Here is a 12,629-nt window from a genome sequence, read left to right as displayed (position 1 = left end):
CCAATCTCTTCAAGGATGGTTGAAACACAACTTGATTTCATAAGAGAAACTCTTCAAAGTTCACAAGAAACTTGGAGCAACTTTGAAATTTTTTTGATTTAATTGTATTGTGTCTTTACAACTCAAAATTTGTCCTCTTTATATAGGACTACAACCCTTAACCTAGGAGACTCTAACCATCTTTTAGACTTTCAAGTTGTGATATGAACCACAAGATATATTGGAAAATAAAAACTCAATAGAAATCTTAAAAATAGAAAAAGTAGTTAAGGTCTCCTATTTGTTGAAGTCTCTCATGCCTTAATGCAAGAGTTGAGGTTTACAATGCTTTGATAGAAGCTTCAAAGTCCTGATAAAAGATTAAAGTTTGTATTTTCCAATGCTAACTCAAATGTCAAAATTGAGCTCACAACCTGAGGAGTCAAATGAGTTGATGTGGAAATCCATTAAGGATGTGAAGAGCTTAAGCTTAAGAGATCCTAAGATATTTTAACTGTCGACTATATTTGAGTTTCTATGGCTTAGATTAAACTTTTACATTGCATGATAAAGACTAAGAAATATTAATCAAGGGCTTTCATGCATTATGGATCAAACCAACATGCTTAGACTTCTTCGTGTGTTGATTGGGCCTGCATCAATTTCATAAAGGAAGATTTATAGACTCAAATTGATCCACCAACCTTGCTAGGGTAAGTCCTCTACACCAAATCCCCCTCTTAATTGGTAGTCTTCACAAGTGAAGAGGTGGAATTTGGTTGGGGTTCCCACCTAGCTTTAGTGGAGAGTAGAAAACGGGAGAGAGAGACAAGTGTGCAGAGAGGGGCGAAGAGAATGGACTTACCTTAGCTGGTAGGAACCCCTTGCTCATCTTCTTCCTTCTCCTTCTTTCTCCTTCTCCTTCTCTTGCTCTAACTTGGGAGGTAGAGAGAAATGAATGACAAGAGCTTCTATTTATAGCCACTTAAGTTGCCTAAGGGCTTTTTGGGAAAATAATGAGTTTTCACTCATTACCTAGTTAATCCATCATTCGGCACTAACGGGCCCACCTCGGAGTATCTCGATACATTAATACATTGCCTAGTAGATTGTACCAGCCAATGGAGGTGGTTTGAGGTGCCCGGCTGCGAGGGCTCGGGTCCCACGGTCAAATAACTAGATTTTCGCCAGTACTGTCATTGGAGGGTGTTCATTGGTTGTTACCCATCAGCCAGTGAAGCTAAATTATTCCCTTATGAGTATAAATGGATCCTTATGTTCAGTGGGGCCTTCCCAAGGTGTTTTCAGATTGTGGGCCCCACCTCTTGATAAATTTTACTAATAAGGTTCAGGGAAATTCTCTTCAATAGTAGAGTACTTACTCTAACTCCTTCAGTGGTTTGTAATCCTTCCATGCAATGAGCCGGGCAAATCCTTAAGTTAGTAGTGGTTGACACTCGGGTTGCATTACTTATGTCTAAAAGTTTAAATTTGCCCAAGGTTTTGGGCATGGATGTAACACAAATCACAAAAAATGGTTTGTGACCACAAATCACTAATATGTCTTGTGCTATTTGTGATGGGTGAGTTATTCTAATTTATAAAAAATAGAAGTAAAAATTATAAATCATGTTAACTACCTTTATAAATAAAAATAAGTCAAATAAATAGAATGACAAATCATACGAAAGGGAGCCTTTGGAGTAAATTAAATTAAGGGGATATAATTAAGTTTAGTTAATTACTTACGTTGCAGCTTAAGTATTTAAAGATAAAAAGAAGGGTAATTTGGTTAAAGAAAAAGGACTATCTTTGTTTTTTTTTTTTTTTTTTGGTAAATATTGTTTAGCATTGTCCGCTCCTTCGTCATCGAATAATGATAAGCTCTTGTAAACTCGACAGCTTGGCACATCGTAACAAATGTTGTCATGTATTCTGCAGTTCTCTTTCACTGAGAACTCGACAGCTTTTAACCTTTACAATGTACGGCGAAACACCCCGAAAAATCGTCATCAAGTCTTTCCCAGTCGATGGGATTGGTGGTAATTAACCTCCATCCCATAAACTCCTGACACGTCGGTTTCCTAACCTTGCATTTGTTAAACATGAGATCCCCTTCTTACTATTGTAGATTTGGTCTCCTGTGTATTTAACTACGTAAGTCCCATTGCATCCATCATTCCTACTTTGACCGCATATAGCATACCTCTTCCCTAGAGTTACAAAAGTGCCCTATACCTATACTGCATTTTATATATATATATATATATATATATAAAAGTGATACAACCCTCTACCGACATAAACTAACTAAAAAATCCTTCGTTCTTCCCATTTTTCTATCATCCCATTCATTACCTGTGAGACATTTTTCCCCTAATCTTTTTTATTCTACCAATGAAAAATCTATAATAATTCGTAAATTCCAGATTGGCTAATTGTCTCTTCTTGATAGCACCCGCTCCTATAAAGATTTCTCGATTTCGAAAATACATCGAATCCTTAGGTAATAAAAAAAAGCGGGATGCTGTATTTACAGAATTCAATTTCATATTTGAATAAACTTCATAATCGTAAGAAAGTAGGGGCTTTTTAACTATGGCCTAGCAAAAGAAAAATTGGGATAGGTTCTTATAGGATGTTCCCCCCTCAAAATCGAATGTGAAGATTTCTTTTCATCCGGCTCAAGTAGTTACACCAATAAAAGATAAAGAAAGGGGTTCTCGCTTTCAAATTTTATTCTAAAAAACCCCCAAAGAACTACTCCTTACTCAAGTTCCCAGTGAAGGTCAACCAAGATTTCATTTCATTGATTCATTCTATTCTTCCTTTTTTTCAGATTTCTGACGAAAATTTATTAGTGGCACTATGCCATAAAAGAAGTAGGGTGGTCAATCTTTTTCTGGTCAAGCTTCCTTCACCCATGGTGAATTCCTTCCACCATCGGCCTTGGCATCGTCCAATGTCCAAAAGAAATGGTAGTTTTGACCTTTAAAAAATAAGTGGTGGAATAACAGTCAAATCACCAATGGTGTGAGGGTTCTTTCTAGGGGTGTCAATCGGTCGGTCCGGTTCGGTTTCGGTCGGGCTTAATCGGGCTTGAAGACCTTTAAAGGCTACACCGTGTCCGCCCATTTAACTAATCGGGCTTAGTTATTGAGGGCATGGTACACTTTATATTCGGTCGGTCGGTCGGTCTCGGTCTATAATCGGGCTACCTTAATCGGGCTTTAATCGGGCCTTAACCATGCTACGGACATGTTTAATGTTAAACGGGCTTTAACCCGTTTTTAAACGGGTCCTCTTTGAAATGTATTATTATATTCCGGCCCACTCATGCAAGCCCAAAAAAATGACAATAAATCAATAAATGATACCAAATATAACCATTATTTAAAATGTGAACATGTCTTTACTTTTTAGTTTTTATTCTTTAATTTGAGGGGTAAAATAGGTATTTTACAATCATTAAAGGGTCGGGCCAAGTCGGTGCACAATAGGCCGGTCTCGGTCGGACGTTATTCGGTCGGTCTCGGTCGGGTGCCCGACGGTCCAAGTAGCAAAACCGAGACCGACCATTTATAAACGGGCCGGGCTCAAGCCCGACACGTTTAATAAACGGTCTGGGCCGGGCCGGTCTATAAACGGTCGATCCCGGTCGGTTTAGTCGGGTCGGGCCACTAATTGACACCCCTAGTTCTTTCACATCAATTAGTAAAGAAAAATTTCTCCAACGATGTATACAACATTCACGATGTTTCAATTTTGAATATTGATGGAGTGTTCTTTAAATGTGACAAGACCGCTATGAGTTTAGTGGATCCATGTGTTTTACCTTATTAACCTTTTATTTTATTTTTAATTCTATGACTTTTATATGATAGAAAATAAGTATTTTATCTTGCTAATTTTTCCTATAGGTAGAAAAATAAGGTCATTCACTAGATAATTTACGGTGTCACCCCTCAAGAATACCACTATTAGAGAAACTTCTCCTTTATAATATCAAATTATGCTCATATTCCTTATCGTCAATCTCTATTAAGTGAGGATTTGAATTGTCATTTTTACCCTTTTGTCTACAACACATTGTCAATGCCACCTACAAATGAAGTGAGCTCCCCATCAACTTCAGTTGTGTCCTCTTGGACCACCAAGCTGTTGAAATCCATGCCAAGAGGAATAACTTGCAAAACCTCATTATCCTTTATTATCATCCTAACTTTGTTGCTTGCATTGTTAAATTTAATAAAGCATACATTTCTCTTGAGGCATTTTTCTTCCTTTTGGAATAGCACCTTTTTAGGCAAACAAAAATAGTATAGCACAACCGAAAAATAAAAAGAGAACCAACCGTGAGTTCACACTTATCACCATCTTTGGCATGTACCGCCCATGGCAATTGACCCCACATCTGGCACGTGCACGCAAGACCTTCTCCAGCTTCACATTGAAGCCATCATATAAGTCCCAGCCATGTGCAACATTCAGGCCGCGCTTGTCAAATACAAACTTGATTCTTCTGTTAAGGTGTCATCAACCATAGCCCTCAGTGCTCTCCAGAATTCGTACCCGTCTTCTGCGGGATCTTTAAAAAAGGAGCTCATTGAACCAGTCATCAAACCCATGCTGGAATTTCTGCAGGAGACTGGGTTGTATCACATGGTGAATGCTTACCCTTTCTTCGCCTACTCTGCCAACGCCAACGTTATCTCACTCGATTACGCTCTGTTTAGGAACAACTTCGTCGTGGTTGACTCAGGCAATGGGTTACGTTACTACAGTATATTAGACGCACAAATCAATGTGGTGTTCGCTGTCATGTCGGCTTTGAAGTATGACTATGTCAGTTTGATGGTGATGGAGATCGGATGGCCGTCCAAAGGTGACAAGAATGAGACATGGCGAGTGAGGTAAATGCAGCTGCCTAAAACGGATCTTTGATTTGGGAAAGAAGAAGAAAAATGATAAGGGTATACTTGGTAGTTTACTTATTGTGAGAGTATTTTAGTATTTTAAAAAATATAACTTAGCTGATGTCAGCATTTAAGGTATATTCTCTATAATTTGACATTATGCAGGGGAGAGAGACATTGTAAGTTACCCTTAATCATTTGACATGTGTGAGAAAATATTCCAAGTTCAGCATGCGCAATGTATTTTGCAGTTAAAATTTGCACATGGAAATTGGAAGAGGTAGAAAAATACGTGAAAACATTGTCTTATTTCTAATGCACAAATAATTTTTCTTTGTGCATACTTCTTTCAATAGAATTTTTCATCTTAATTTATATTTTGATTATGAGACTAGCTGAATGGCACCTAAGTATGTTTCTTTAGAACATGTAACCTAACTTTAATTTTACTCATGGATTCTCTTTGACAAGCTGACAATGTTACTAGCCTGGGTTAGATATGTAAATTAATCATTGGATAACAAATTTTACCCAAATAAATAAAAATGCACCCAAAAAAAAAAAAAAAAAAAGGTTCAACCATAAATTTGACTATACATAACTCTCCCCCATCACCGACAATAGCAGCAAGGGAGCATCTCAACTTTTGACGTGAATTACTTCTACAATTGCTACTCAATACACATATTGGAATAGCAACAACATGATTCGGCTCGTCACCGATTCTCTCTCTCTGTGCAACAAGTGTACAATTATAATCCAATGGTTGTGGATGTTAGGGTTGTTCAAACCCCTTATAACCTTTTACAATATACAAAATTATGGATCAGACCTGAACTAACAGGCTAATTAAGCTCCTCATCCTCATTTTCTCTATCGTCTCGCAACTTGAAACAAAAAAAGAAGGGAAAAGAGTAGCCAGAGCTTTGTGGTGCTAGTACTAGTGAAAGCCAAGGTAGGATCTAATTACTATGTAGAAAAATCTACATAGAGCAACTGCTAAAAAACAAAGAAGATTGTTAACAACTATTGTTAGTAAGAGAAGCACATCAAAAACCATACCAGATTCAGAGGAAACCAAAATGAACAAAGGAAGAAGAAGCATCATTAGTAATAACATCTTCCTTTCCTAAAATCAAAATGTTTGTTGTCTTCTTTTGGTTGATGTTGATGATTCTTTAGGGTTAGGGTTTCTACAATTTATCGTTTATTTTTTCTTTTTTCAAAGATGAGGAGAAACCAAGATCAAGAACCTAGGATTTTCTACAACCTTTGCGCTTTAATTCTCAATATCATTCAGTGTCCTCCTCTTTCAATCCCCTTTTCCGACCCTTCTTTTTCCATGGCACCACCCATACCCGCCTAGACCTCGATGACAATGTTGATGGCTTTGTGATTTCAGGGTTGACTTGGCTATTAGAGGTCTAGAGTTGATGGAGATTCCCTTCTTCCCTAACTTTCTTCTCCCTACTTCTTCGTCTCAAGTTGAGAGACAATGGGAAGGGTCTCGTTCGGGTTAGATCTGGATATGGCTGTCGACTAAATGGTTGTCTGGGGGAAAGAAGTGGAAAAGAAGACTCAACTACTTTAATCTGATTGAATAGAGGACCTGGCAGCTAAGACCTTGAATGAATCCACATTGAGTTCCCCAACATTCTTCCCTATTGTCAGAGATAGTGGTCTAGCCTTCAAAGAGAGATACAAATCTTCGGATAGGGCATATTGGACATTTGTTATGCAATTCCACCCTTGAAAGCCTCCTTATCACACCCACTCCACTAGGATACTAGCATTGAGAAAAAGATGCTTACTTATCTTATATCTCTACTAGGATCTCTGATAGCAGTATTTTAACCATTACAATCACAGCACAAACTAAACCATCTAAAATCATTGTAGCAAAATTATAGTACAATATAAGTGGAATCACATAAATCTGTTAGGGAACAACTAATGTTAATTATATTACATAACACGAGTTATTCTTCATCTCATTTGCCAAAACATAAATATAGCAACCTTCAAAATATGATCCAAAATATGGCATCAGAGAATATAGTAGCCCCGCTCTAGGCTCAAGGTGCGCATATGCACAAATATCACAAGCACAATCATGATCATGCTCCTTAGGCTCTGGTGTCCACCAATCCCCACCATACTCAGCCATAGAAGAGGAAGCGTCACTATTTAGTGTTATAGTGGTACCTACATCATCATCTAAAAAACAACGCGCATATGGTGTGAGCTCCAACTAGCTCAATGAGGGTTGAGGTTCATGCAAGTGCATACACATAGTCCATGATGCAAGAATGATGCTATTGACTTTAACTATCTTGCAAACAACTAAATCGGGTCCATACTACTATAACGTATTAAGTTGTATCCTTGTTCCTGAATATCGCACATCGATTACTCAACGATACAAATCCTACTCTTGATTAGGAGCCTGTCGGTCCTAGAATGCGACCATTGGTCACTCAGCATACCTCTGATAACCCCTCCTGGCACTCACGACACCAAAATTACCATCGACTACGCCGTACTAGTTTTTGCCTTTGTCAACAATCACATCATACCATGAAAGTGGCATTTCGAAAGGGTTCATCAAACATATCATAGTTGGGTTATCCAAGACATTAACCCTGTTGGCAAGGGATCATAGTATAGGGAATGAAACCTAACCAGAACATGCTATATGCCTTCCATACGGATACATTTAATATGAAATACGAACCGGAATCACCATTGGCCACATCGCATCTATGTCTAAGCCTATTTAGCATACATATATTTGAGTATCGTGCACCCGTTTTTAAGTATGACGATGGCGTACACAGTACTATAATTACCATCGGTCACATTGTGCAGCCATAGTCATATCTAACTCTAATGAGCACCCAATGCATGATGCAATCATCCAAATGGTGATCATGGTACCGGAATCCACCTCGGCACACCAGATCTCGTCAAACAGTTAAAATCACATATACAGTTCAAATAAAATGAATCATGTTATATAGTTCAGAAATATCATACATGAAATTGAATTGATTAAACATGATTGCTATGCATGCACACAATTTTACAATATTAAAATAAAAAAAAAAAATAAAAAAAAGTTAGTTGACCACTCACCTCATCTGTCGACCGGACAGGTGAAAATTCTCAAGTTGGGTACCTGATTCAAAACCTGCTAGGCCTCACGGATTTATGATAGCCTCTGTCCTAAGTACAAGGGTAAATGGCCATTTACACGTGTCATAAAAATCCATGGTCCCATAGGATTTTCGCCAAAAATGTCCAAACTATCCAATTGGACAGTTCAGAAAATCCACCGGTGGCAAGTCATAGAATGAACATTGTATCCAGCCAATGGCCTAGATAGAGACCAATTAAGATCTCAAAAGGTACCAAAAATTAGTTACCGGAAGGACAATATCCTACCGGTGGGTCTCCTTTCGGTAACCTATCCAGAAGTTCAGCAATTTCATGGGGGTTTGTCGGCTCAAGCTCAATTATCAGGTTTTGTTCCATTGATATTGTGGGGGGCGGGGGGAATTTCCCATCTTTCATTTAGGCTAACTTATTTACGTTTTCACCTAGTCGTTTGGGAGATACGATGATCAAAACCATAACCTCCTTATTTGGTCAAAATGGCTCTGGAGCTTGAGAAGCCCACTTTGAGCTTGAAAAACACCCGAGTGAGTGTATTGCACACCATCCTGACTATCGGATGTACAATTCCAATCGGTGAATCCACAGTTCGCCCACAACCAAAAAATCGAAATGGAAGGGTAATAGGGATTGGGAAGGTAAGCACTTACCTTCGGTGGCAAGTGGCCACACGCGCAAAGCCGACAGCTTCTCCCCTCTTCCTCTCCTTCTTCTCCTTCTCTTTTCCCTCCCTCTCCCATGTTGAGTTCAAGTGAAAAATGAGCAAATGGTCGGGTCATTTCTCCCTTATATAGAGTATGGCCTTAAGGCTTGTTTGCCTATGATGTTGTACGGCATCGAAACGGGCTAAGCCATTGGTCGGGTCATGTGGAATCATCACCTTGGACTCACAAGGTGTGCAATTCATGAGGAAAGGTATCATATAGTGTGGGAGGTTGGTTAGAGCTAATCACGATGCGCATAGCGGGTCTCATAGGTATTTTAGCCATTTCAGTACAACAAGCACCACCGGAAGGAGGTGGTCCTACCGGTGGGGCTATTGCTGATGGCCTTCCCAATGCTAGGTTTTACAGTCTTCTTTCCACCTTTTTCCAATCACTAGGAGGGTTCTCTATGGATGTGTGCAAGATTTTTCCAGCAACTCCCAATATGTGAGGGGATTCAAGTGGGGAGGTGTTCGATTATTCACCGCTTAGGCTTGAAAGTTTTGAATCCCTTCCAGTTCTTCAGGCAAGACCTGCATTGAAAGTAGGGTCATCCCTTCTTTCACGACAATAGATTGCCATAATCCAGAAGTGATGCTGATGACATCAGACGTGAGACCTATCACAAAAGTTTAAATTTGAAAGGATCAAGACACGGGTGTAACACTCCCCGAGCTCTAATGATCATGGAGATGAAGCAAACTAGGTAACCTTAAGAGGCCTGACCTACTTGCTCACTAAATTCGAGTTAGTTCTATGTGATTCATACATAGATAGCAAAACCACCAGACAAAATGGTAGTTGAATGTGGGTGCAAAAAATAGTTTAATCCTGCTTTAATTAGGGCTTAAGTGCAATGTTGCGAGTCTCTTGCCAAGCCTTTTCCTTAATTCTTAGGCTACCCTTTTACGGCTCATTAATGAGTCGATGTTGTTATGGCTTTACATGGTGGAGATATGACGGATTCAATTCCTAGGGATTGATGTTGCCTTCATTCTAAGATGTGAAAGCAGCTTGGTAGCTCATGTGTAATCAATTCTGGGGTTTGAATAACCCTATCATCCATAGCTGTTGGATTATAATTATACACGCGACGTGCAAGACAAGAATTGAAGACAAGCCGAATCCACAACAACAACAAATAACAAATGTTGCCAATTCTACAGCAACTCTGATCCAATAATGCACCTTTGAATGTAAGGCGAAGATGTGATTGAGTGATAGCCTCACTAAGCTCTCCATTTTAGAAACTCCATTCTTTTGCAACTAGTTCAGTGGTGGTTTTATCTAAAACTACAATTCCAAACAGAATTTCTTTGTTCTTTGGTTCTTTCTCTGGGTTTTAGGTGGCAAAACTTTTTTTTTTCCAGTGTTTTGTTTTGGAAATTCCTAGGAATAAAGGTCGAGACTCTCATTACTGATTGGTTATTTGTGCTTATGGGTTCTTCTTTCCTTAATATATATAGGTGAATTTTAAATTCCTACTATTTCATTGGGAACCCATCAAATGATATCGATTTTTATTACCCGATTTTGTAATGGGTTACCTTAAAATGTGGCATTGCTTTTTAGTATCACCCTTCTTCTCTGTAATCATATATTGAAAGTTAATTTTACTTTTTAAGAAATCATTCTATTTCTAATTTCTTGGTTTTTTTTTTTTTTTTTTTTTTTTTTTTTTTTCCTAATGGGATTTTCTTATTGACACACTTTAAGGTGTCTAATAACAAGTGCCTACTGCAATTAGCAAGGTTTTGGTGCACAAAGCACACACTCATAGGAGTTCTTCGAGTCTCTTGGTTTGTTACCTTCCCCTTCCCCCATTCTATATATAGTTTTTTTTTTTTTGGATAAGATTCAATGATGGTAATTAATATCATTTACATGTGTACTCAAAAAATGTAAAAGATAGTGACAACTTTTGAGAAGACATAATGATAAGTTGTTTTGAATAACCTTTTCCACCTTTAGCTTAAATAAATTACGGGAGTAAGATAAAGGACTGTCAAAAGAAGGTTACATAATCAAGGTACATCTATAGAGATGTCATTTAAAGAATCCCCTATCCAAATAAACTTAAACTTTGTTTCCTGAACAGTTGTTGGCCAATGGTCTAGTTTGATTGTTATATTCCTTTGTTTCCTTCTCCTATATTTTCTTAGTACCAATTAATGCTTTGTTATGATTATGATGATGATGATGCTGAAGCTTTCGGAAGATCATTATTTTCCTTTGTCTGTTTCTTCCATCTTTGCTTGGTACCAATTGCTTTGTAATAGCAGAAGGGGCACTGCTTCACGTGATACAAAATCAAAACCGACAACATAAATTGTATGAAGAAAACAATTTGGCATCACCGCAGATGTCTAAGAGCCTATGAAGTTGGAAGATGGGTACAGGGTTGGATTACCATTATATTCCAACTTACATGATTTGGGAGGGGATTTTCAATTTCACATGTTTTTGAAATCTATATTATATGAATTTACATTATTTACATTTTTATCTTCTAGTTTTCCAATAATAATTTAGGAAAACAAAAATTAGTAATCACCTCATTTTATGAACAAGAAAAAAGCCTTTGATTATACATAAACAAATTGATGTGGTAATTTATAATATAAATACAAATTTTAATGCTCCCATCATTTATTTATTAATTAATTGAAATGCTTGGATAGAGTGAGTTCTTCAACAATTTTTGGACACAGATATTTGTTATGGAAGAACCTATAACCATATGTGATATGTGATATGTGATGCTCCGTAACTCAAAATGCAAAATAATAATAATAATAATAATAATAATAATAATAATAATAATAATAATAATAATAATAATAATAATAATAATAATAATAATAATAATAATAATAATAATAATAATAATAATAATAATAATAATAATAATAATAATATAATAATAATAATAATAATAATAATAATAATAATAATAATAATAATAATAATAATAATAATAATAATAATAATAATAATAATAATAATAATAATAATAATAATAATAATAATAATATTAATAATAATAATAATAATAATAATAATAATAATAATAATAATAATAATAATAATAATAATAATAATACTCCCTAGAGCTCTAAACCACTCCTTTATGATTTTCATATCTTACTTGAAACAAACAACCAACCATATGGAGAAGAGCAATGCATTTTCCAATACAAGGATACATAGGGGAGTTTGCAGTTATGCATTTCTTAAGCGCATGAGTCCAAAAGAAATTGTTGGATTCAAATGTATCTAGCGCAAGGATGCTTAAAGTTTTTTTTTTTTTTTTTTTTTGGTGAATACGTTAAGTATTGTTATCGTGTATTATATCAAAAGAGTGATATTAAAAGACGTATCATATCGGAGAAATAGTCAAGAAACTAATGGAAATGCTTAAATTATGCAAAATACAATTTTAAAGCATAGACACTATAAATAAGTAGGAAAAACAAACTTTGTTCAGGAGCGTAGTATACACTAGCACATCCATGGGTTTATCTCTCTCTACTCTTCAAATGAAATGGCATATCTATCCTTTTATTGTGGGAGGAGAGAGATAGACTCAAAGAGCGCTAATATACCCTATGCTTTTGGACGAAAAACTATTTCCTAGTCCAAAATAATATACAAATGTGAGAATATTTTGTCTGAAAATGTAGGGGTTGCACCAACATGCAGGGCCAATGGGAGCACACCTGCAAGAAGCATCAATAGGTGGGCATTTCCAGTTTTCATTGGGGGGGGGGGGAAGACAATAATTTTTCCCTCCTCTATGTCCGGGCATAGCTCCTATACTCTTAGACAGAAAAGATTCTTCTTATATAAATAGGTG

General features: G+C 36.8%; 1 protein-coding gene across 1 annotated transcript; it reads left to right on the top strand.

The window, feature by feature from the left end:
- Positions 1–4,455: 4,455 nt before the first annotated feature.
- On the top strand, positions 4,456–4,896 carry LOC122076243 (glucan endo-1,3-beta-glucosidase 12-like). The gene has a single exon (XM_042641572.1). It carries the CDS (start codon positions 4,456–4,458, stop codon positions 4,894–4,896), a length of 441 nt encoding a protein of 146 aa, XP_042497506.1.
- Positions 4,897–12,629: the final 7,733 nt, after the last annotated feature.

The sequence above is a fragment of the Macadamia integrifolia genome, chromosome 4 (assembly GCF_013358625.1).
Source record: "Macadamia integrifolia cultivar HAES 741 chromosome 4, SCU_Mint_v3, whole genome shotgun sequence".
NCBI lineage: Eukaryota > Viridiplantae > Streptophyta > Magnoliopsida > Proteales > Proteaceae > Macadamia > Macadamia integrifolia.
This window is presented reverse-complemented; position numbering and strand designations above follow the sequence as displayed.

Excerpts from the sequence above, each read along its gene's own strand:
- LOC122076243 (XM_042641572.1), top strand. The coding sequence starts at position 4,456 with ATGTGCAACATTCAGGCCGCGCTTGTCAAATACAAACTTGATTCTTCT.